This window comes from Girardinichthys multiradiatus, chromosome 4, assembly GCF_021462225.1.
Source record: "Girardinichthys multiradiatus isolate DD_20200921_A chromosome 4, DD_fGirMul_XY1, whole genome shotgun sequence".
NCBI lineage: Eukaryota > Metazoa > Chordata > Actinopteri > Cyprinodontiformes > Goodeidae > Girardinichthys > Girardinichthys multiradiatus.
In genome coordinates, this window is record NC_061797.1 from 17,535,637 (window position 1) to 17,561,131 (window position 25,495).

Consider the following 25,495-nt stretch of genomic DNA (forward strand, 5'->3'; position numbering starts at 1 on the left):
GTGGCTTTGACATGGTAACTGTAAAGGTAATTTAAAAGCAAATTTTCAGAATGTCAATAACTGGAAAAACGTCTTGTGATTTACACGGACAAAGGAAAAAAAGTTACTTTTTGAGAAAAAATATTGATGCAGATATATTCCAGCCACGTTTTTTTTCCCAAATAATATCATAGTAACAGGAAATGCTGCATGCATTGTGTGTTTATATAAATATATTTAAATAAACATGTCATTGAGGACAATTGAATCATTTTCCATTCAGTCAGTTAGATGCATAGAACATTTTCGTTAGTTATTCACCTATCTTGCTTTATTTATTGCTTGCATCTTTTCAGAGACATGTCTCTAACAACATGCACTGGATAATAACGATGCATTAATCTGAAATACAGTTACTGCCCGGTGTTTGTACATTCCTCCACAGCTCGTTTGGGGCTTAGATCATGGGCCCTAAGATGTAATTTGCCCAGATGTTTGGTGAGTAGAAGAACATATTACTTTGGAGTATTTCCCACATGCTGTGTTGTGTTGTCGACTCTGTGCTGATCTCAAACATAAAAAAAAAGCCAACATCTAAAAATAGGCTTAATCATTCCTTCCTCGTGTCTAATAGGTTCACAGAAACCAGCTGAGACAAAGCATTAGTCGCCCATTTTCATGCAGTCACAAATCAATACATATTATGGTTCCCATGTCAGATTCTAATAATCTAATACATTATTAGTAATCTTTTTATATCCATGCCATGTAATCTAATGGTATCCTGTCTTATAAAGCACAATTCTTCATTTTGTTGGCTGAAAAACACAACAGAAACAATTTCTGTGCAGTAATGTTTTATTTCAACTATACGTGCCGTGTTAAAAAAAATCAACAAAAATATGAAACAAAAAAAAAACATACTATTATTTACACATTCACAGTACAACTTTACAACATATCTACACGCCCAAATACTCTGGAGATAAAATATACAACTGGCTGTGCATTGCCATGATGCACAGTAATTAAATCACACATACGTGAGATAAAATGGTTCATCTGCACATACATCAAAGTCTGACTGAAATATAAAGGCTTCAGTTTGGATTGCAACAGAAAGACCCAGGTCATATTGCAATGTACAAGGCAGTTGAGCAGTGTTTGATGAGTGTATGATGTCTGTGTGCATGTGTTGAGTAGAAAACAGAGCCCAAACACTGGTTAGATGATGGGCAGGAAGTCTCTACATACAATCATCACTTGTAAACAAAATGTGGCTTTGGGCTAAACAGGCAACTGACACTCTAAAAACAAAAGACTGCAGAAGTCACCCAAATCATGTACCCACTGCTACAAGAAATGATCCCCCCAATGGTCCTTTCTGGCCAGTAGAAACAATCCCTTTCCCTGCAGGTTTTAGGAATTACAGATTCTGCACCATTGCCGGCTATGCCAAGGGACAGCTTTCATCTGAACACTTGAATACTGTGTTAATACATTGGCTGTGAGCGGAGCAGGCTGTGTCGAGCCTTCCACTCCACGGTGCAACGTTTGAACACCCTACATCCCATAGTTATGAAAGTACATTCACTGCATGGCACCACTGTGTTGTGGAATATCACAAATCTTTAAAACACTGGCAGTAAAAGGGAATAAATTATTCAAACCCAATAAGTATTTTCACTGTTCTTATGTGGGACTTAAACTCCCAAGTGGAATTAATTAGTTAGTGGCTTTTTTCAGACAGACATACTGCTAAATTTTAAATTGCTTGTATAAAAACATTTGCAGAACAACAGAGGACCAATTGACATTGTCAACAATATATACTGTACTAATTTGTTTTGTGAATAAGGCACACAATGCACAGATTCAGGTTCACTTGCCTAAAAATAGTTATACTCCTTATTTATATTATTTAAGTATATACAGGACCATGTCATTCCCAGCATGACGTATTTGGACACATTAGTGAATGTTGAGTTGATTGTACACTGGCCATTTGCAGAAAGGCTGCATTAACAACACAGGCTGTGGAGCACATTACATTGTTGGACTGTTCTAGTATAACTTTTGTCTTTATTCAATGGGATTATTGCAGGGGCACACCTTGTTGCAGGGTAGCCTTGTTGTATTAGGAGGCATAAGTCTAACAGAACGGAAGTAGGTTGATATAATAGACTTTTGCTACTTTCACAGTGGTACATTTAATGAGACACAAGAAAGGCAAGAAAATAATGTTTGTAGAATGGGATGAAATATGTATTTTTCATACTACTACTAAAGAGAGACCAATAGAGATTCTACAAATGGGCAATTAAGAATTGGATACATTTTAGTTCTGGAGCAAAACATTTAATAAATTTTTTGTCTAACAGTGTGTTGAGGTGCTTAGATCTGTACTTTTCTACCTCTGTTTACAGTATAACACACATACTCAGACACAAGCAAATGTCCACACCCACACACCTGTCCTAGCATGTCTGAGGAAACAATGCATTGATGATGAATACTTTGTTTAAACCCCATAGCAGCAAATGTCAAGTCAAATTTCCCAGTGAGTTACATAGTCCCTGCTTCAGCATACACCCTACAGAACCAACTTCAGCTCAACCCAACCAAAATGATCATTAGTGTGTGACACAAAAATGGGTTCAGGCTTGGTTCACATTATAATGTTGGAAAAAAAGACAGTGATTTAGGGTCTTCAACACATCTTAAGGTGCTTTCACTGACATGTGACAACTCTCAGTACCAAATATATGCATTGCCTTTTCAGAAATCTGCTTCTCTGGTCAACCAAGACCCATTCAAGCTTTTGCATCCTTTTAGTCTTTGCTTGCTACTTGATTCAGTTGTTTGTGGTCAGATGTATCTAAAGCAGAGTGCAAGCAATGAATATTAACTTTCCTTTTTTCCAGGCATTTCACAACCACAGTCATCACCTACCTCTTATCTGCTCAGTTCACATTAGTGGGAAGACAGTGCTCAAGGGCAGTAACAATTGAGGACCATTCTTCAAGTATTCCACCATTTTTTGCCCTCGTACATATGCCACAGTGGCCCATTGAGGGAGCCCTAAACCATTAACCTTACATGGGAACAGGTCGCCCCCAAACCCAGGAACAATGGTGAGCAGCAAATTCACCATTGTCTGCTATTCATTTCCAGGTGGCTACTGGGTGCAGGGAAGCAGATTATGTTGGAGGGAACCCCAGTGGGTTTCTTTGGCCATGTGGTGTTTTCCCTTTTCAGAGTGAGTGAATGTGCATTTCATTTAAAGAGGACAAACACCTCAAGTTGATACACAAACACAAACAAGGCCTATCCCATCCAAACATCCCAAGCCCATGAGCACAACGCTCTACAGAGCAAGAGCCTACTTAGAAATGTCCATGGTTATCCATGTTAATAACTGTACTTATTGACCACTCGCATTTGTGGAGTCTGTGGAGGAAACCCATTGGGTTTTGGGGGCACATCTGGCTTTAATGATGGGGTCCTTTTAAGCCCTGTTCGGGGAAGTGAGCCATGCCCACTGTAGCTGCTCTGTCGGGAAACAGAAGGTGGGTGTGGTGAGTGCATCCCCGGTGCCACCATTGCACCATGAGAGTCAAGTCTAGAGGGGGGTGTTGGGGGCATGTATCCCCCTCTGTTCATACTGTGCTGGCGAGACACAGACACACCCATGGTTACTCCATTTGGTGAGGTCGATAAGGACTGCCTGTGAGAGGCACTCCGGTGGAGTTGGTAACCCCCTCTTTGCCTCTCCAGGGTACCCCCTATGCTCATGCTTCCCGTGGGTGTAGTGGGAGTGGAGGGCATAGGCACATCAACCCTTTTAGTGGGGCTGTGCCTAGGGAGAGAGGAGGAGGGAGAGTACAAGGAAGCCTCACGGCTGGGCACGGCTGGGGGTACTTCTGTCAGTTCCTCCATGGGCTCCAACGTGAGATGAGGCCTTGGGTGAGGCCCTGATTCTTCTTGTAGAATGCCCTTAGGGTTGGCAACAGAGTCGTTGAGATGTTTTAACAGGTCATTGAGGGTATTCCTGGCATCCACAGACCTCTTCTGATCTTTCCTGTTTCCCTTACAATCTGGATTCTTTAGTTTCTTTTCAGATGAATGTGGCAAAGTTTCATCACCATTGTCAAGGTTAGGCTGTTCATGTGTGGCATTGGGCAACACAACTGCACTGGGGATATTGGAGTGTCCCAGGGCAAGGTGAGGGTGGTTGGAATTTGCGTTAGCGGGTGCAGGTGAAGAAGAGAGGAACTGTGGACTCTTGGCTGATGGATTGGCCTCCTTACGGGACCCACTGACTTTTCCATGAGCCTTTTCCCACTGGTTCTTGATAGGTTGTAGGCCTTTCTGCTGAAGTACAGGGGTAGACTCTGGTGTGGGCAGAGCAGCCAACTCAGGGGGCTGACAGCCGTCTCGCAGGATCATGGTCTTGGTGTCCCCATTGGGCGTATTCAAGTCTTTACCATTGCTCAGCACATTGGTGAACAACTTGGGAGAATCAATGTTGCTTTGGTACTCCTAAGAGCATAAAGGTAAAGGCAAAACAGTTAGATCAGACACAATTTTGCTTATTTTTTAGGTACTTGTTGCCAAAACATGATGTAGGATAAATCTGTTTTCCTGGTTGTACCTTTACAGGGCTGTCAAAAAGGCCATTGAGTTTGACAAAACTCCCAGTAGAGTCAGAACAGGAAGGTGCAGATTCCATGTCCTTATGAACATGTCTTGGTTTACGAAGGACAGAATCCCTATAGCAGAAAACGATCAGCCCGGCCAGTAGAGCCCCCATGAGAAAAGCAGCAAAGACGCAGGTGATGAGGATATTCATGTGGACCATCTGGTTGTTGTCACCCATATGGTTATCCCACACACCTACAATACAGTGATACAATGGTTAACATCCCAATGAAAACACTTGCCTCAGGGACTGTTAAATGACGCATACCTCACCATATACCCACAGCAGAAGTGTGCATATTTGCTGTTTTTTTCCTTTTACACCTCTCCCATACACAGCAACTATGCACAAGTCAACCATATTTAAATTCTCTAAACTAGTTAAACACAGATGAAGAACAAATATGGTGAAAATTAGCAGTCACTGTTCTGTACCCACATCCATTTCACCATCTACAGGGAGCACTGTTAGTACAAAAGTGTTGACTTGACCAGCATTTAACAAGAAGCTGTGTCATGCACCCAGCATCAACAGGTAAAGAGTGCTCTTTTATCTGAGATGGAGCCAAATTGACATTTTTGCAGTAAAAAAATGGTCAGAGGATAGAGAAGCAATGTTTACATTCAAAGCATTCAGAAAGCTTCTGCTCTACTCAAGGTTTGTTAGTAACCACAGACATTGAAGGGAATTAGTCGTCCACTGTACAGCCACAGCAGTGGTGTGGCACAGGGGGCCCAGCCAATGATCTACCAGCCAGGGTAAACTGCCACTAAAGCTAGTTAACAAATCTAAAGAGGAAAGAACAAAAAAAAGGTTTGAAAACACACTATATGTCAACAATAAAGGTTAGTTTAATGATTAGATGACAGGAAGTAAATCATTTCTCAGGAAACACAAAATAGAAAGGATACAAACATTAACAAAAATGAAAGTGGTTACACACAAATATAATAGATAAATCAACATAAATAATGTAGAAATTGGGCACATGGAGTGCCCTCCACAATTATTGGCACCCTTGGTAAAGATTATAATTAAAAACATGAAAAAAAAAGAGTTGTTATAAAGACTTTGTGGGCCCAAGATACTATTCTTTCTTGCAGTTTGGGTGTTGAAAATAATTTTTTTTACCTCCTTTACCATTCTGCTGACTTTGGCATGTTATTAAGCCTTGTCACAGTTACATTTGTATCAAACTTTAATTACTGTACTGATTGTAGGCCAGTTTAGGTATCTGTTGTAGCCATTTGTTTACTCAGAATATGAACACAAATTTGCCTTACTTGAAAAGCATGTTCTGTTGTATTTCCCGATTTGAAGAGTAGCTAAAAGACTAAAATTATTAATATGTCTTTTAAAAGATTAAATAGAACAGTCAAAGGCAACTATAAACAAACAGGTTTTTAACCTTGATCTAAAATAACTCAAAGGGTTCAGCATTTTTGCAGTAAGACTCTCGTCCCATCTCTACCAAGGGTGCCAATAGTAATGGAAGACGCTGCATGCTTCTGTTATGACAGATATTTTTGTTGCTGGTAACTATTAGAGTCAGCTTTAACATAGCATGTTTGGCTGCCTCCCAATGAGCCTTACCCTCTTGCCCGCCTGGGAAAGAGTTTAAAGAATGGGAGGTGGCTGGGTCATCCTGTAGCACAAAGCCCGAGCCGTAGAGCTCTGGACGAGGCCCTGAGCTGGGGTTCTGACTGGGTATGAGTACTGGGGGGTGTATGGGCCCACTGGGCTGGAGAGTGACTGGCGCTGATGAAAACGCCATGTCTGTGGTGACAAACAAACGGTTACCAAATTGTGCAGGCGAGTGTAAAGCATGGTGTTATCCCAGGTAGTAGGCATGAGCAGAGTATTTGTGAGAGAAAAAAAAAAACCTTTTTTCACTTTACATTTATAGACTAAAACAGTTAAATATAATTTTAAATAAGAAGAACAATATTAATTAAATATTAAAGTATTCTGAGGAGTTGGTACACAACATTAGGGAAGCTAAGAGATGAACTGTTGGCATGCATAAGGGAAGACGGATGAATCAGGAAAGGAAGTTATGTGATGAGTGGCTCTGTGCTGTGGTTAGAGCACCTATGTGGACTATGTTGTTTATGGTGGAAAATGAAGCATTAGCATTCGGTAGTTATTTAGTACAAGAGATGAAAAGTAGCAATGGTGGAAAGAAAAAAGGGGGGAGAAATGCTGAACTCAAGGAAAGAAAGCAGTTGAGTAAAAGATCAAACTAACCAGAGGTAGGGTCGCCAAATGATTTGTAATCTGGCGCTGAGGTAGTGCCCAAAAACACTAAAAGAATTAAAAGGACAAAAAATCATTATAAGGGAATTCGGAAGTAAAAATAAAACTGAATGCTTAAAACCTGCTTTGACAACAGATATTTAGCACTTCCTTGCAGTGTTTTTTTTATTCTGACTGGAAGCCCTCTGGTTCTGATCAATACTGAGGTTCAGCCTGGGTCATGTTTAGCCGATACATATGAGGAGCAAATGCATTCAAGTGAGATTCCTAAGGATTATAATTTTCAACTCATAAAATATAATAAGACTTCCATCATTTGCATGAGCTGAACATGATCTTTTCAATTGTACATGTCCATGTTTGTGCCTCACAGGCAGCCATAGTTACACGTGACCATGTACTGTATGTAGATGTGTGTGTTAATACTGCGAATAGACTCATGTAAGGGGTAAAGTTACTGGAGTGGTTACTGGTTGTGAGTGTGCAGGTTCATGGTGTATGCAGAGATGAGTTTGTGTTTTATTTGTGTACAGTGTGTGTAAGTGTGATCATAACTGTGTGTTTGTCCGTGTTGCAGGATCAATGGCTCGGCATGGAGATGAGAGTCATACCTTGACAGTCTCCTAGGTAGCTGGTGTTCCCAAATTCAACGTCTTGCTCGTATCCTTTCCTAAAAATACAGAGCAAAAAACTTGGACAAGTTGCAGACAATCCATGCAGTTTTGTTTCCTCATATATATTGACATTTATTTATTTATTCTGCAGCCTAAACTTGAACTCACAAAACACCGGGCTGTATCCTCTCACAGGCCCCATGAGGCTTCCAGCCACAGTAAGGATCTCTTGATGCAATGCATGACCTTACACATAAACACAGTGAAACTAGGCTTAATGATTATGGAAAGAACATTGTTATCATTTGTGACTGGGTGAACATTAACCATAAGGCCTAAGGTCAAACTGCTATGATTCCCTTTATGATGTTAAGAGTGAAAAACACCCCAATAAAGTCAAAAATCTATGAGTGACACAACCACTCAGCGAGAGTGGTGCCACTTACTTTTGGCAGGAGGAGTGCCTTTCACAGCGACTCAGTGGAATACGGATGACACAGCTTGAAAAGGCGACATAAAGGCTGTGTGTGTTGTTATCCACATGAAGCGAGAGGACACGCTTGTCATCCTCACGGTTAGACGGACACCTGGAAGGAGAAGGTAGAAACCTGTCAGCAAACTCAATCCTCTGTCTAAGTCACAGTAGGGAAGGTTTCACCTAACACATGTTTCAAGTGTTAGGCGAACATTCCTTTAAACCCTAACAGGAGTTTAGCCTTTAGCATGTTGTGCCTTGCAGACAGATAATCACTTGCACTGTACCCTTGCAGAGAGCAGGCAGACGCTGCAGTGAGTGCCGTGTGTTTTCATTTCAAGAGTTGCTGACTCATCAGCCAAAAGACACAAGAGGAAGAGAAACAGAGAATAAAAGCAAACAGAGATAGTAGCAGGTTAGAGTAGACCTACTTGGCCTTATTGAAGACATCGATCTCCTCCAGCAACAAGCTGTCATTCAGGGATACAAGAGAGGTCTTCGCTAAAACCTTCAGGACGACTCCTGATTCAGCGCCAATGAAGACCACTGTGTAGTTCTTGTGGGGTCCTGCTTGACTATCGACAGCCAGCGCTGTTAGTCTGTAACTTTATGAATAGCAGAGAAACATCATTGGGATTATTTTATTCTAACATTTTCTATGACACATATCTCTTGATCCATTAATTTTGTAAAGATGCACAAAAACAGCTCTCACAAATATTTAACCTTGAACACTAGGTTTAATCCAAACTTTCAATTGCCAGGAAGTGTTAGGAATCAATAAACAATGCAGTGCAATATGTTTAAATCCAGACAGTTTTTTTTAAATTTACTTTTTGCCTAGTTACAGACTGCACAGTGTGTTTACAAATGAGGCAAATTGTGGGTAAAAGAAGGTACAATTATCACAGATGGACAGTATCTGACAGTATCTGATCATCTACTGTATACAAAGTTTTACAGCAACTCCTGTGTTTCCATCAACAGACGTTTTTCCATATGTATTTACCGAACACGTGTCTTCGTGAACCAAGGCTCGTCCCCAGTCGAAGGCACAGCTGTGTCCATAAGAGGGTGGGACTTGATGAACTGCAGGGTGTCGTCTGGAAACTCCACGGAGCTCTTAAAGGATGCAGCTGGACCGTGACCTGCACAACTCCCAGGTCTAAGATATGGAGAGTGCACATGCATAGAGGGCAATGGGTCAAAGATTAGGCCAAAGCCATCAAACACCAGGGAGCAATTATAACATACAATGAAATGAATGAAAAGTGCAGAGACAGCTTGGGGTGTGGGGAGTAGCAGGTGTCTTTTGGGATATGGAAAAGGCCTCAGCTGGGAACATAAAAAATACATATGCATGATTATCTCTCATCAATGATTTACAGGGGTAATTAGGTGAAACATGGACTTTGTGTTTTGTACGCAGGGCATGGCTGGAGATATAAGCACAGACTGTAAACTGACCAAATATTCAATGGATTTAATTATGCCAAATTAATAATTTAATCACTAGCAGATGGTAAATGTGTGTGCTGGATCAAAGCTAATAACCTGGTTGCTTGCTTGTGAAAAAGATTTGATTTCACTGGGTTTAACCATGACAAAGAGGGATTAGGAAGAGAAAATTGAGGTGGTTAGCAGCTGCTAGTCAAAGAAATGTCATGTTTAGTAACACAAATTATGTCTTAACCATTTTATTGCTCATTCCTATCCCCTGTTGAAATTATGTGATGAAAGGTGGGAGTATTGACTTGGGTGAAAATTCTAACCGGGGTTTTGGCAGCTTCTCCTCTGGAAATGGCGTCCACACAGAGTCAGGGGTCTTCTGTTCCTTGAACCGGCCCATGAATACTTTCTCTACATCAGTCATGGAGAAGGCACACACTGCTGACCCTGGAATACTGCATAGGGGAAAATAAATTGATGAGAAAGGAATATTTGAAGAAATATCCATCCTGAGATCAAATTTCTCTGGCTCACCTGTTCATCTGTGTTGTGAACACGCCCACCACCGAGGGAGCGCCGCTGATGCTGATGATGTCAGTGATGGACTGGAGCACGTCGAAGTAGAAGAAGGACTCTCCCGGCACGGAGCAGTTCAGCCTCGCTTTCACAAAAGAGGTCCAATGCTTCTCTAGCACCCGCTGTGAACCGCCAACGTCATTTTTGCAGATGCGGGCCACTCGGGAATAAACAACCTGAGGGGAAAAGGAGGGGAAAAGAGGTTGGAGAGAGGACTGAGTCGAGCGGAAGAGGAAAGCGTCTTCCTGAGTATCACTAAAACACTTCAAGTTTCTGAATAATAAATAACTCAATTCTGTACCAACTCAGCACAAATCACTTAACGCACACACAACTCATATTTAACTCTGTGTGAGGAGATTGTTCACCATGACTGAAACAAAACATGTACGGCACTTAAAGCAACAATGTGCAAAAGTGTTTGATTGCACATATTATGGGGGCAGAGAGCATAAATAAGGTACTTGAAGAAATCGGCTTAGACGTTTTTAATAATTCACCAGTGCAAACCATCATCAGAGGCCAAGTGTCACCCCAGCATTAGTAGAGTTAAAATATTTAGTAGCAGGTCGCTGATGGAAGATGCTGGCTTCCTGTGGCCTGGCCAGCCCCAGCCCAGGATGAGGCATGGTCGAATGCCATGCCGACCTCAAATATGGACCGTCCTAATTCCCGTTACATGACTATGTGTGTACAGAGACACAAAGCTCATGGGGGATAAATCCTTTCACTTTGTAATGGTTTTACATTAGGAAGGCATTCCCAGTAAACGCTGGGTGCTGTAATTCCCCTTGCACTATTGCCCCATTGCCACTAAGGCTCCTTTACAACAGCATTTCTAACATCCATCAAGGGAGTGAATACTTGCACACTGTATTTTTGAGGAATATGTAAGGTGTTTAGCAATTCCAGTGTCTTACCTTTCCCAAATTGCTGTGCTCCACAGCAATCTCCCTGTAGAAAAAGTACACATAATTCCCATACTCGGCTGCATGCAGGAAATGAGGTTCTGAGGGAGACAGAGAGTGATAGGGAGAGAGTTAAAATGTATTTCTGCACCGTCACCACCACGGTGCATGTTGAATATTTCAAAGATTTGTACAAGGCCGTATATGACAGGGTGACCTAGATTGCCTGGGAGAGAACAGGCCATATTCCCGGAAGCTTGGCAAGGCAGGAGAGCTCTCTATCACTCCAAAAACAGCTCTGACAGTCACGTACGTACATGCTGAAGCACCGTGGGCATTTAGTTTCCTGGCAGGTAGATGCATGTATTTCCAGAGAATGATTCAGAATGACTGATGGCGGGGTTTTTTTTCCATTAAATTATACATTACTACGGTTCTGCTGGACATGTTTCCTCCTGTGCAACAATATTCTCTGGAAATCAGCCATTGACATGAATCACCTTATCCGCGTGTGTTTTAATTTTTTTAAGAAATAGTTGAAAGAGTTTAAAGAGAATTTTTTTATTACTCTGAGTTGAGTCTTGTGGGCCCACCCAAATGTGATCAAATAGGAGAAAGATTAATCTGTAAATCTGCACGGCAGGTTACTGAACCTGCTCATGCGTTACGCAATGATATCTGGTAATTGCGTTGTAAATTGTACAAGGAACTATAGAAGACTTTTAAGACAAGGAAGTGTGTAAGTGCTTTAAGGTAAAAAGATTGGAATGCTAGAAACCTCAGCTAAAAATGAGTCTCAGGTGCGATTCAGTAAATTAAAATATTGAAAATTGATAACTGGATGGTGCTCTTTTCAAAAGAAAAAAAATACATGCTAGAAAAATTATCTTCCTTACATCTCATTAGAGCCACACGCTGATCATCTCAATGCCATGCTGTGAACTTGAAGTAGTTCATGCGAACCAAGAGTGCATTTAGTGTACACTACATTTATGTATTAAAGCTGCTTTTTAATGGCTTAATGTTCTATTTAAATTTTCACTTTAGATTTGCATTAGCTGTAAGGCGTAACCACCAAAATTCATAGAAATAAATACTTGAAACAGCCTACTGTGTGTAGTGAGTCTATATAATATGTAAGTGTCCCTTTTGATGATATTCAAATTAATTGAAACGCATCTGTACTGTGCCATATAATGGAAAAGCACAGAAAGGGCCGTGTACTTACCTTTTAGCCATTTGGAGTCATATTTGATGGTCCTCAGGGCTGATCCATCACCCATACTACGATAAATGACAGAATCACTGGCCTGGAAGTCAGCAACAGTTGCAGAATACAACTTTCCTTCTAAAAGCGGAGACAAAGACAAAAATGGTCACAAAAAGAGAAATAACACATTTTACTGTTCCTCACTGTTTTTTTTTTTCTTTTAAAAAGCTTAATTGGCTGAGTTGTTATCGCTGCAGGCAGTTTTACTGTGGCAAAGACACAGAGGTGATAATGAGAACAGAAGTTGAAACACATTAGTTGTTCTTCTGCAAGACTAAATACGTGCACGGGTGGGTGTGTGGTTGACCCGTACCAGCGAAGAGAGCCACGTTAGTTTGCTTGGAGTCGAACGGGCACCGTGCCAAACCATTGATCTCTTCCCCGTCGAACTCGAGGTTATCCAGCTAAAGGAAACACAGAAATCACCCACACATCAGAGGAGATGCACCAGAAACATATGCACATCCCAGCGGCTGCACAAATCAGTCAAATCAGTGCTGCTGTATGTGTTTCAAATTAAAAACTGAGATTGTCCTGGTGCACTGACCCTGTAGTATCTGCACATGGGGTTAAAGCCATTGGTGCCACAGATGAACACCAGGTCATCATTTCTGGGAACGAGCACTTTAATAAAGTTGTGGCACTCATCCTGGAAACAAACACAACATATATTAAAAATCTGCCTGTTACTTTCCTCACAGTGTACTCTTTGTCAGATCCCTTTTTTTCATACTTACTCTATGTTTTCCCTTCACAGCACACATCTCTCTGTCACCTTGGCCCGATCGCCACGTTAACTTCTGTAAAGACCCACATTGTTTATTGGACACGTACAAGTCAAAACAAAATACACAGACTTGAACTTAAACACAACCCGCCTCCCCAACCCCCCCTCCCTGTTTCTTCCACTCTCTCATTTTACAACCTGTTCGGTTTGTGATGAATGGCTCAATATTTTCTGCGAAGCCTTTTCAGAGTTTGTGAATTGAGAAAGCAGCTTGTGGGGAGATTCTTACCCTGTAGGAAATGATCTCATTCCTGTAGGACTCTCTCAGACTGACAAGGTACACCTGATCTCTGCAAACACACAACAACAAGACATGCACACTTCAATCAGAAGAAGAACAACCATTCAGTTTCAGCCCTTTGAGAGGTTGAAACTGAATGGTTGTTTTAATCTAAAATCTCTTATGGGCTCTTCTCACTCTTGAAGGCAGTGGGTATGATGTCATTTACATAGTTTTTACATTGTCTACTCATTGCTATCATTGCATGAAGATTTTTTGTATTGTACTTACTATTCCATAACTTCTTGTACAATTGACTAATTCCATGAGTTAATTAAATTTTTCTCAAACTTTGTTAGGCTTACTTACCTGTATGTTAAATGTGTAAAAACACATTTTGTAACCTCAAACTTAAACCATGGGGTATAGGTTTAAGTGTAAGCATTTCTGTGAACTACTGAGATAGATCATCATCAACATGCTTAAATTTCATTTGTTATTTAATTGGATTCAAGGCTGTTATGTGAAAACATCATAATAAACACTATTCTCATTGACTGTGGCTCTGATTTCCATTGTGGACAATTGTTTCTTACAAACAAAGGGGTTATAATGACAACTTATGATGCCACATCAAGCCAAAATAATCAAGGGATCTCCTACTGGTAAACATTATTTAACAGTCATGCAGCCACATTTTCCCATTGTAAGCAATTAGTAGAATACAGCAAATTACTTTAAAACTTAAGGTATGAAATATTTGTTCACGTTTCATACCTGATGTGTTCCAATTTTATAAACAACAAAATGACACAGCCACAAAACTCTAGCCCAGAGAAAAAAATCAATGTCAGAGAAAAAGAGACAAAATAAAATGTTAGATCAATTCACTCTGGGGCCCTTACATGTCGTAGCAGGCATTTCCAGTTTACTTCATATTGTTGGAGATATAATTTTAGGTGGCAGAGCATGACAGTTGATCAGTCATGTTCTCCGTTTAGGTGTGACAAAACTAAATTGCAGTGTTACCGAACTACATTTCCAACCTTCAAAATTTTGTTTTTATACAATATAAGTGGAAACTGTCACTTTGTGGTCTACAACAAGACATTCATTAATTGCTGTGCTGGAAGGACATTACATGTATATTTTATGCAGCCTGTACTCTCCACATATAATGGCAACCATTTTGCATATCCTACCACTCCTCATTGAAGGAACTGACCTGGACATTGTGTTATTCTGATGCATCCTGTTTATAGCGAAATTATGTCAAAAATATATCTTTAACTTTAACTTTATACTTATACTTTCTTTAACAATTACTTTGTTTAACATAAATGTTTTTCTGTTGATAACTGCCTGTTCCTCTGCCAATATCGCAGAATGTCTAGCAGGTAGCGTATGCCTGCAATATATTTTGATCTATACCTGCTGAGTTGGATATATCACCAAAATTCAGCGGCAAAAACACAGAGTTTAAAGAAATATGAGGTTTTGAAATAACAAGCAACACATCATCAGCATAAAAGGAAACGTTATGTTCAGAGTGACCTCTCTGAATACCCTGAATGTCCTCTCAGCAAATTTAATACCGAGGGTTCATAAGTTGGATCAAATAACAATAGACAAGATATCAGTCCTGCTGGTGCCTCATTCAAGATGGGATTGTTATGATTTTTTTTATTATCAATACAAACTGAAGCAATAGTGGGTAGATATAAGTAGGTAATCCATTAATTAAAATATAAAAAGGCAAACAAAAATCATTCCAACACAAGAAACTGATTTCACATGGTCAAATGCTTTCTTTGCATAGAGAAAAGAAGGCATTCCAGTTTGTTATCAGTAGGTGTATTCAGAATCCTGAAAATGCTCAGAATGAATAAAGACAGGCCATATACAGCAGTTGTTTTGATTGCTTATAATTTATTTTTTTAAAAGAGCCATTGATTTGACTTTTGATCAGTCTTCAGACAACATTTTTCTGCTTCATTTTTACCAAAAGATCCAACGGACAGAAATAGGATTCACCTGACAACAAAGAACCATGTGATGGTAGCTGCAGGGACTTCAGAGGAGTGACTTTTTTTATTGTTGACGTAATTTCTTCCTACAATAAGTGTGCTAGGAGCCACATTAATTCCATTGCCCATAAATACAAAAAAAGACATGTAAAGATGCCAAGAAATCCCTGAAAGCACGTCGGGCTGCTGTGATGAACGCCTTCACTGAATCAATACCAGCTATATACATCAGATGCAAGGCTGGAAGCCACAGATCCAATAACACTAAGAGCCTTTTCCCCCGTTATGCTTGTGTTTACTTGCCAAGCAGTGACAGAGTATATTGATGTGGGGGACGTGTGAAAGAGAAAGACGACAGATAGGGATAGCAAATGTATGTGCGTTAAACATACCTGCCAGCAATAAATAGCGTGTCCTGTATCTTGGTCATCAGCTGAAAGTCGAGGCGATGCTGTGAGTCGTTGACAGAGGGCCTGCCTCTGAACACAGGGTACCTCCGAGTAACTGCAGAGAAATCGCACACATGCACATACAATCAGAAACAGACCAATGTCACTCATCTGTTGTTTCAGTTCATATGAGCTCTATGGTTGCAATTAAAACACAATGCGAATAAGTATTGTGCTGTGTCTTCTCAACAAGCAAACCTGCATATCACTAGTTTTCTATGTAAGGTTAAGGCTGGCTATGTCAGCATTTTGCACTGTTGTTCCAGTGCATAACAAAAATTGAAATGAAATCCTCCTAATGCAACAACTGACCATACAGCAGAGTGATTTTATGAATTGCCACAATGTTGTGTGAACTGTTGACACAACAAAAAGGTAGAGATATGGAGGTAAATTTGGGCCATAAAGTTTGTTCAAAATAAAACAATTTGAACCTGAAAAATAAAAGTTTGTTCAAAAGAAAAACAAATGGAACCTGAAAACATATTCGGGTTCAAACATATTCAGCTGGAACATATTCCCAGCTGTTGCATTCAGGTGCAATAAAATGACAACCAGCCTTTTTATTATGACCTGATCCCTGCTAGCACCCGCAGGTGAAGACGAGGCCATGGCGACTAGAGCTCTGGTCGAATACACCCACTGCTTAGTATGGCGGTTCTTCCGCTTTACGTTGAGAGCATGGGAAATCTCCAACATGGACTTAAAATGCTGTGCTAATCTGTCAAGATCATATTTTCTGCTCTGAGATTCGCGTCGTGTATTTACGTGAGCTGCTTCTATCTATCTACCCTGAACGCAACAGCTGGGAATATGTTGTTCAGCCGCAGGGTTGAGCTGTCCGTCATGATTCCACACCCCAGTGATCTGAGGCCCCGCCCCCCACGCCAAAACAGTGCCAGAAGTTTGAAGCCGAAAAATAAAATCTGCAAGTGCGAAAAAAAAAGAACTTGAATCTGACAAGTAGTTTTGAACTTTTTTTCTTCAGTTTCACATCTTTTTTACAGTTGCAAAACCTTTTTCCAATTTTATATATTTTTTTGGGGAGGTTCAAAATAATCTTTCAGATTCAATTTTTTTTCTTTTGAACAAACTTTTATTTTTCAGGTTCAAATTTTTTTCTTTTGAACAAACTTTATGATCCCAATTTAGCTCCATATAGAGACTTTATGCATTTGGTCTTAATTCAGTTCAGTAAATTAAATGTGTAAAAAGTGCATTTCTTTAAGCAGGAGGGGGGCTGCTATTGCATGTTAAATGAACAATTGTGTCTACTCACAGTGTGCGTCAACAACATCAAGGGGCACGATGTCCTCTGGGAAGCTGACTGCAAGAAGATTGTGTGAAGCTGCCAGCAACAGCAGAAGCTTGCTGAGCAGAAGCACAGCTTCCTGGCCCATGGCTGCTCACAGAGGACACTTCCTGTTTCACACTGTTGGAGATGTTACCTGGAGACAAGCACAAAATTGCCTGCTTGTTATCCATCTGCATATAATGGATTTCATGCTATAGTTACATGTTGACGTCAACTCTAATCCTATAAGATGCATATAAAACACTGCATGGTAACAGCAGGCAAAAACATAAGTTTGCCAGTGTAGCGATGACGCACACATAAAATCGTCTTTGATTTATTGATGGCTCGGTTGCCAGTGGCAAGGGTTGGCCACTCTCCCCCCTCCAACCTCTCATTGCATCTGCTGTCTAAAGGAAGGTCAGCCAACTGACTGGTGGGACTTCGCGGTGTGTGTTGGATACAGCGGAAGTCCACCCTGTGAGGAATGTGGCTAGCCTGCTGTCACCGTACATCTGTGCTCTGATTGGTTTTACTTGGTCAGGCCCGGTACTAATCAGCACATTGCAGCTTCATCACCACTGGTAGTGCAGCCTCTGCTCTGACCTTAGTGGAGTTTAATCAGTGCTCTGCTGGCAGGTATCACTCCAGCTATTCCATGGAGCTGGCCTGCTCTTTTTTCATTGCAGCAGAGTGATTCCCTTACTTGTTTCTGCATTTCCAGATGTTTACAGTTGTTTTGACATGGTTGTAATTTTAGTAGATAAGGGTTTGCACAGTGCCTCATTGCAGATATGATACCCCAACGGCTGCATTTGCAATAATTTATTGTGGGTGTGGCAGGGGGTGTTTGGTGTGTAAGTTGGTTTGTGAAGGAGTATTTTAGGGACAGACTGTGTCTGTGCATATTAATGACTGGTGTACATTCAAATATTTATAAGGCAAACAAATTATTCATTGAGGTAAAGCCTGAACGGATATAAACAATTTACTGGGAGACGTCACACAGGCAGTGGGATGGATTAGCTGGGAGCACACTGAGATGCTCAGATGCATACACAAGGCTGCACATACACTTTCCAGTGCTATAATGCAAAGGGTGTGATGGTGCACGAATGCATAGAGACACCCACACAAAGTATCGACTCATTTTTCAATTAGCCCCAAAGCACACCTGCTCCACTGCTGTCTGCAAGCCTGGCCCCGCCAAGCCATTAGCGCTTTGATTGATCCACACAGGAAACATGGCTGATCAGCAGCCAGAAAAGACAAATCTATAGCCCCTACCCTAATCACTTTAGCAATGTAAAGACACTGTAAACCAAATCTTGCCATAAGAAATTCATATTAGATGCCTGCAGTGCTGCAATATTTCTTAAAAATATTTAATGAGCTATGACCTTGTTGGGCAACAAATTAGACTGTGTGAAATTTTTCTATCAGAATATGAGCCTCATGTGAGCATGCAGAGGACATAAAGACAGCCTTTATGCTAACACATTGATATCAAACATGTTGCTTTTTCACCCTAATCCCGTGTTGTTCTAAACAGTTACTGCTCAATGATAAAAGGAAAGGGTTGTTAGCTGGAATCAGAGTAAAGCCCATGTGTTTTAGTCATAAGCAGTGTGTAATCATGGCTATTCAGCGCTCTGTGGGATACTGAGGCCTTTGAACGAGCAGTGTCATTAACTCTGAGTAATGCAATGCCTGTACGAGATCAAGCTTAAGCTTCATCAGTCCGCATAATAGTTAAATTAGGGGTTTGATGTCTCAAAAGAAATTGGAAGATTTTGAGGACCAGAAGGTTGTTTTCATTAAAAATCCACAGATCTCTACAGAGCACCTGTTAGAATCTTAATCTAGAGAAATAATATCTGCTGGTGTTTCTTAAAGGCATCAAATACATTTTTTTGCAACCTGGTTTGTATGCTCATGCACTGTGAATTGTGCTATTTTAAAATCCCATGCAATAAACTGCTGAGTTTCGAAGAGAAGCTTGGGACAGGAATAGATACCAAATGCTCAACAGTGAAAAAAGGGGAGCTATGAAAAGCAAATAAACTGAGCTCCACAGTTCTACTTTATGGTGCTTTCATGAAAGCTGCAGGCTGTACACATATCCCAAACTTGCCCGTGTTCGCAGGTAGATCATTTCCATACTTGTCAAAAATTTACAGTCCTTCTTTCTGTCGCCTCTTCAAAAGCACTCCCACTCAAACCAGTTTTTCACTAAACAATCCAGGAGGAAAACACTCCAGGCTGACACTCAAATTTAAACGTCCTTGCACAGCTATAGCCAATGAGCTCTGCAGGAGCTTTCTCGAGAAACTGTAGTGTAGGGTCAGTGATCTAAAATTACTTATTCTCTTACGAGGCCAGTTTGTTTTCAGTTGCTTGGGCGCTTTCTGTTTCCTGCCCTAAACTGTGTGCATGTGATAGTGTGCACATAGGTGTGTATGTACGTGCGTGCACACACAAGACCTCAACAAATCTAGAGACGCTCGGCTTGTCACGCAACTCAGTGCCATTCAGTACTGCCTCGCTCTGCCTCTGTTATTACAGGCTTTTCAGTGTCCTACAACCACGCACTTTCACTGCCGATGCCGCTGGCTCCGGTCCACGGTGTTAAACATGGGGAGGGGGACTGCTGGATTTCTGTTTCTGCTGACAGTGGGTGACTTGGGTCTCTAGCCCAGTTATGGTGGTTGTGTTCTAAGCTTAAAGAGACAGATTAACACTTATCCTCCTCTTAGCTGTGTTTTCACTGGTACATGTAACCTCACCTCCACTGTGGCACTGGATAGATGTCTTTTGCAGGGAGGTCATTCTGGGAGGAATTGGGAATAATAAAAAGGAAGGCAAGCAACAGCAGTGCGTGAGATTTTGTAAATTGTGTGTGAATGTAATCCCAGCAGAACAATCAGGGCTCCTTGACTTGTCATTTCACACACTAAGAGCTATGAACTTAACACAGGAAATCAGATAACTGAGGAGTTGAGTTTTAGGCATTTCTTTCCCCACACTCTGCGCATGTTTAAAAACACATGCAAGCATGTGTGCCTAAAGCTGTGTTCATCCTATAACGTGGCTTTCACTGCTCTTTTGTTTGGCTTGGTGAAATTAATCCAGATGCATCCTTACTAGAGGGGTGAGTCAGCCAGATGAGTAGAGCAGCTACCAAACAGACACGAAAATTATATCTATTCCCTCCCCACTTCAGTAATAAGTAGCACTTCTAACTGCCAGCTATTTGCGTAAGGATTACTTTTGATGGGGTTGGTCGGACTTGTTGCTTCAGAGACTTGGCATAAATGGAAGTTTTTGCCTCCCTGAATGCATGCTTCCCAACTTTTCCTTCACAGCTCGATGAGGAAGGAGAGAAACAGGAGAGAAGCTTTTCTCAGCAGTAATTCTGCACAAAAGCCTTTAGTTGCAGGTGTGACCAGTAAACAAAAGAGGGCTGTTTGGCAATAGAACACAATAGAGTCCCACCCCCTGGCCAGTGGATCCATGTTTATTGGTTGTTTAGGGAACGTCTGATTACTAACCAAACAAACCGGAGCCAAATGATGCACACATGGTCAAAGTTTTACCACACAATCAGTGATCAGCATTATAGGGAAACCATATAGAGTTAAAAGTGATCACTGTCCTGTTTAATGGCAGCTTTTCGTGGGTTACGACTGGCTGTAAAGGAGGTTAACGGTGGTCGTTCTGGTCACTGAGCTCTGACCCTGTGTCCAGCCAGGCGAAGGCAGACACACAGGCCAGCTGTGCTGTCAGGAAAAGGGAAAAAAGATTGAGGCTTGCTCTGATGTTTGAGCTGGCTATAGTGTGGTGTTCCTCCCCTACATGTAGTTTGTAATTACAGTATGAGCTAAGCTCTGTGATCTCTGTGGCATGAGTTCAGATCCTTCAGACTTTCAGGGATCTAGATTTATTTCTAAAGGAGAATGTAGGTTGGCAAATATAAAACCAACATTTAGATCATGGATTGACTAACATCATGCTTTAACATTTATTTTAAAAAAAATGAAACATCTAGGTAATTTAGGAATGGCCACAAACATTTCCTTGTCTAAAAAACATACACACCTCCTGTTTCTTTTTGCATCTAATTCCCCACTTTTGTACAACACATTAGATGATGTGAGAACTACTCAAGAACGCTGGTCTCTGAAATCACAATCCTCATTTTTCTTCTTTATCTCCTAATTTTTCCAACTTTGCATGTGGATCTTTTACCTCTGTCCTGGCTACAAAATCAGCGCTCCATCCCTTGCTCTAATGCACGCTTTGTGCACACCGGACCATAAAGGCATTCGAGTTTTGTCCGTGGTAAATCCTTTCATACCCCTTTAGTCCACATGTAGGACTCGTACAAAAGAACAACAAAGACGCGGGGAACAGCGGTGGAGTGACATCGTTGATGGGGCTGCGTTTTTTTTAACTGCCTCCATTGCGCTTTATTCATGCCCAGACAGGGCTTCCATGCCCCTCTGCGCGCAAAAAGGTTAGAAGCGCTTCTGCTGTTTACTATTCAATGTGAAGATGGCTTAAAAAAACTGGGATGCTTTAAAAATAGCAGAGGCATCAGAAAAGGAACCACCTTCCTGGTAACTGTCCGCCCATCTCCTCTTATTGTTTAGCAGCCCACTCTTTACCAACCCTTCCAGTCATATGTGCCGCCACCAGAAGTTGATTTTAAGACCTCAAAATAAAAGAAAACACTTTATTCATTTTACTCAACAATTTAACACCACTCTGGTTCATGCCAATAATAGCACAATGAAACGTTTGTAAACATAAACGTTGGAATATACGAATTTTACGCACGTTTAAAGGGCTGTAGTCCAATGGCGTTAGTTTTACGGCCGATACCAAGAAGAAACACTTTAATTTCATGTATTTTCTAACCATTGATTAACTATTTGGATAGAAAGGAGGGCAGTGAAACGTCCTGTAAAAAATGTAAGGAGTGCCTTAATTATGATACAAAGCTATTGTGTCGAAACCCCGTGAATTTGACACTTTATCGTTTAAAAAAACGACACCTACCTTGAGCAGCCAAATTCAAGCAAAGATGAGATACTCCGACTGAACGTTATATTCCTTTGATAATCCATATGCGAGGAAAAGCCCAGCCTGTGATATTCCTGTTGTTTTACGCTCCATCCGGAACCCCACTTTTCTCTCTTTCATCCAGATGCGCCGGGTGATTTTTCAGCTGCGTTCCCCGCACGCAGGAGCATTCTGACTCGGGCTCGGTGTCCGTTCCCGGGCCCCCCTTGCGCTCTGATGAGTGATCTTCAAAGCTCTGCCACGACCACACAGCCCCCACCATACTACCATCCCCTCCCTCTCTCTCATACACCAATACACCAGCCCCTTCCACTACGATTAACTTTGGAAACCAGTGAGGATGAGCATAAACAGGAACGATGCACTCCGCACTATCCAGCTTTCTGACTTTATAAACGCTAATTGATTTAGAAGCAGAGCAGTTTACAGGAATAGCTTATATCCACCAATATTTATCACAAACTAATCACCTTGTCTGTTTATATTACGCATTTAACTTATGGGGTTTCACTAACTGGTTTCACTTAATTCAGTTATTTTATTGATAGTTACATGCAAATATCTGGGTAAACAATTCCGATGTGGCCCATTCCCTCTTACCCCCAGTGAAAAGACGTTTTCATTTTGCCACCTCTATTAGAAATAAATAAGCAGTCTCGGACTAGAAATAAAAACAGTCCAGACTCTCTATCTCTGTCACTTTTTACAGATCTGCAAAGCGTCCTGGTCAGAAGGAATATATTTGTTTTTTCTAGCAAATACTTCTCTCCAGTCCCCCCTACCCAGCCCACATAACCCCCACTCTCTCTCTCTGACTTTCACCGTACAGTGTGGCACAACAAAAGTACATCCACGTATCATCTGCAAGAGACTCACCTCATCTGAAACGGTTATGTTATATCCTTTTACGCTCTGCTGTGGTAATCCAGAAATCAGAAAATCTCTTGCGCGTCGTACTGAATCAACTTCTCCTGACTGGGAGAAAAACAAACTAATGCACGGCAAATGGTGTAATTCGACCCGACCGAAGTCAATCCATCCAGTGCGAGGACCGCAGCCTACCAATAAGGAGCGCTCTTGCTCCAGTCCCTCCCCCAGTCATCCATCTCGCCTCGGTTGGTTTGGGCTTCTCTCTCTCTGCTTAGCTCTGGCTTCCTTCCCTTTCTTTCCTAAAGCCTGGAGAGAAAGAAAAATTGACCCCCCTCTCCTCACCCTCAGTGATGTGTGTGACCCCATATTGCACCCCCCTCGTCCCCTCTCCCTTCCCAATCTTAAACACCTTCCCCCCACTCGAAGTCAGAAAGAGGAGGGTTCCTAGTTAAAATCATTTCAGCTGAGTTGTGTCAAGTCAGTTAAACATTTTAAGATATGTTTAGATTTAAGAAGGAGATTTAGCCCACATTTCCTTCTTCCTGAGAACGCCTGGTGTTTTCTTTAATGAAAATACTACGGGACTAATATATTAACTAACTGAAATAAAATAAACATATAGGGTGAACGTTTTACTAACTTAGATATTAATGCTCTCCTATTTCATTTTTTCCTGTATTATTATTTTTTTATACATAAACAATGAAACAACACATTTTAACTAACACGATAAATGCTGTTATAATTTATAAAAATATATATTTCTTGTCAAAAATTAAAGGAATAGGTCAGGATTATTTTAGGTGAAGTTCAGTTATAAAGTTATGAGCAGGCAATATCTTACCTGCAGTAGACAACTCTCTTTACCACTTTAGATTCTAATGCAAATCGGAAGATATTCATAGGATACCGATGTTTACATACACATGAATAATGCATGCCACTGTATAAAGCTGCCTACAAAAAACGCTATAGATCATGATTTCTCAAGTGGGGTTCGGTGAAAAGGGTATAAGTAGTCATTATCAAAAAAAAAAAAAAATGTGTGCGCGTCTTTAGTTAGTTTAAATTCAGTTTGGCTGGTGTTGGAAACTAAAGTTAAATGGCCAAGACAGAGGTGAACTTCTACAATCTAACGTAATGTTCTGACTTTTTGGACTATTTCTGCCCTATATAAGATTGTTTCTCTGACAATTTGAAGAGCACAAATCCAATTTGTTTTTGCAATTCAAGCCCTGGGCATTTTCATATGTGGTCCTAAATAAGTTACATATCTGAAGTGTTTGTAAAGCGACCTCAGTCTGAATGCTCACATTGCAATTCACTGGACTTTAGCTTCACTGTGTGACAACAAGATAATGTTTCCAATGCTAAAATAAAAGTCGCTGAAAGGGTTCATTAAAAAGTGTTCATAAATGAGGTTTTTAAGGTTGGAGGTTTTTTAACATGGTAGAAGTCCACATTGGCCGATTTGATCTGACTAGCCATGAGCTTCACCCCCCAAAAACAGCTACTCTGGATTTATACAAAATAAAGATACCAATAGTGTTATCTACTGCAGTAAGATATTAACTGCTTATAAACCTTAAAATGCCCCTCATTTTTAAAACCTTTATTTAACTGTTTTGTAGTCAGCTTTACACACTGGCCCTATGCATTTTTGTGTGTATCTGAACATCAGCATATCAGTGTGAGTATCTTTTCGCTTACATGTGATTCAGAATTGGTTGACAAAAGTGACAGGTCGTTCTGGTCAGGTCTGCGAGGCCAGACAAAGGAAGTCCATTTGTTAGAGAAACAGGTTTGCAGATGTGTGAGAACTCACCCTGCATGAACTTCCTTGCCCACTGGCATATGCTCCTGACAGCCCCCATTATTTGCTCCAATACTCGGATCTGCATCTCAATACTTGCTGATCCTGGTTTGGCATGTTTTTGCCCTAGCTTGCTCCACCCTCTTCCTCTTTTTTGAAGCTTCACAATATTCTGTCTGTTCTTTTGCAGTCCCATTCTTCTTCTAAAGTGCCACATGCTGTTATTCTCAAATATTGTTTGATCTCACTGAGGTTATCTTGGTTGCTGTGCTTTCTTTTGTTGTTTATGTGACTTTCAATCAGCGTCCTCTTGTCTTCTCTGCACCATCTAATCATTCTGGTGTCATTGTCAGTCCTGGTTACTTCTATATGCTGTCCTGGTTTCCTGTGGGGACTGAATCAGCATGAGATTCTACGTAGCAGAGGATATATCATGTAGATAAATCAACGTGTCTAGCGGAGGGAGGTCTTATCTGTCAAAGTGGATGAATAAATATATGGATTTGTGGGTGTCCAATGATTGGCTTATTGATTGGTCTTTATATTGCAGGAAATTGACCATTTAATTGGTTGTGTAATAGCAATGTCATTGCATTTCAGTTGCTTAGGTATACATTTCTGTTTTACTCTAAATTGTTTTGAGTTGCATTTTCAGCAACAACATATTTTACAACCACACAAACATTTCACTGTTAGTACCTTGTCAAACTTGATCATACTG

The 25,495-nt window shown here is 40.9% G+C and overlaps 1 protein-coding gene and 1 long non-coding RNA gene across 5 annotated transcripts in view; one reads left to right on the plus strand and one right to left on the minus strand.

Annotated features, from left to right (window-relative positions):
• LOC124867296 overlaps positions 1-25,495 on the plus strand; it is a 133,763-nt gene that overhangs the window by 36,523 nt on the left and 71,745 nt on the right. The gene's annotated exons all lie outside the window — the stretch shown is intronic.
• Positions 820-23,121, minus strand: sema6dl (sema domain, transmembrane domain (TM), and cytoplasmic domain, (semaphorin) 6D, like). Of its 4 annotated transcripts, none has more exons than XM_047363667.1 (20): positions 22,968-23,121; positions 16,992-17,160; positions 15,656-15,767; positions 13,246-13,306; positions 12,967-13,029; positions 12,777-12,878; positions 12,543-12,633; positions 12,188-12,307; positions 10,972-11,060; positions 10,010-10,227; positions 9,799-9,930; positions 9,036-9,191; positions 8,458-8,631; positions 7,998-8,138; positions 7,720-7,797; positions 7,549-7,607; positions 6,929-6,985; positions 6,275-6,457; positions 4,634-4,875; positions 820-4,521 (listed from the first exon to the last, which is right to left on the minus strand). In XM_047363667.1, exons 2-20 carry the CDS (start codon positions 17,110-17,112, stop codon positions 3,391-3,393), a joined length of 3,330 nt encoding a protein of 1,109 aa, XP_047219623.1. In that variant the 5' UTR covers positions 17,113-17,160; positions 22,968-23,121; the 3' UTR covers positions 820-3,390. The 4 variants fall into 4 exon arrangements, with proteins under 4 accessions (XP_047219623.1, XP_047219624.1, XP_047219626.1 ...); XM_047363668.1 differs by lacking the exon at positions 22,968-23,121 and adding an exon at positions 22,068-22,362; XM_047363670.1 differs by lacking the exon at positions 6,275-6,457.

Bases quoted from the DNA above. Each gene is read 5' to 3' on its own strand.
- sema6dl (XM_047363667.1), bottom strand. From the start codon at position 17,112: ATGGGCCAGGAAGCTGTGCTTCTGCTCAGCAAGCTTCTGCTGTTGCTG. The intron at 12,879-12,966 runs GTAAGTATGAAA...GTTTGTTTCCAG, and splicing joins CTGTGAAGGGAAAACATAGA to GATGAGTGCCACAACTTTAT. The intron at 6,986-7,548 runs GTATGACTCTCA...TAATTCTTTTAG, and splicing joins CTACCTAGGAGACTGTCAAG to TGTTTTTGGGCACTACCTCA.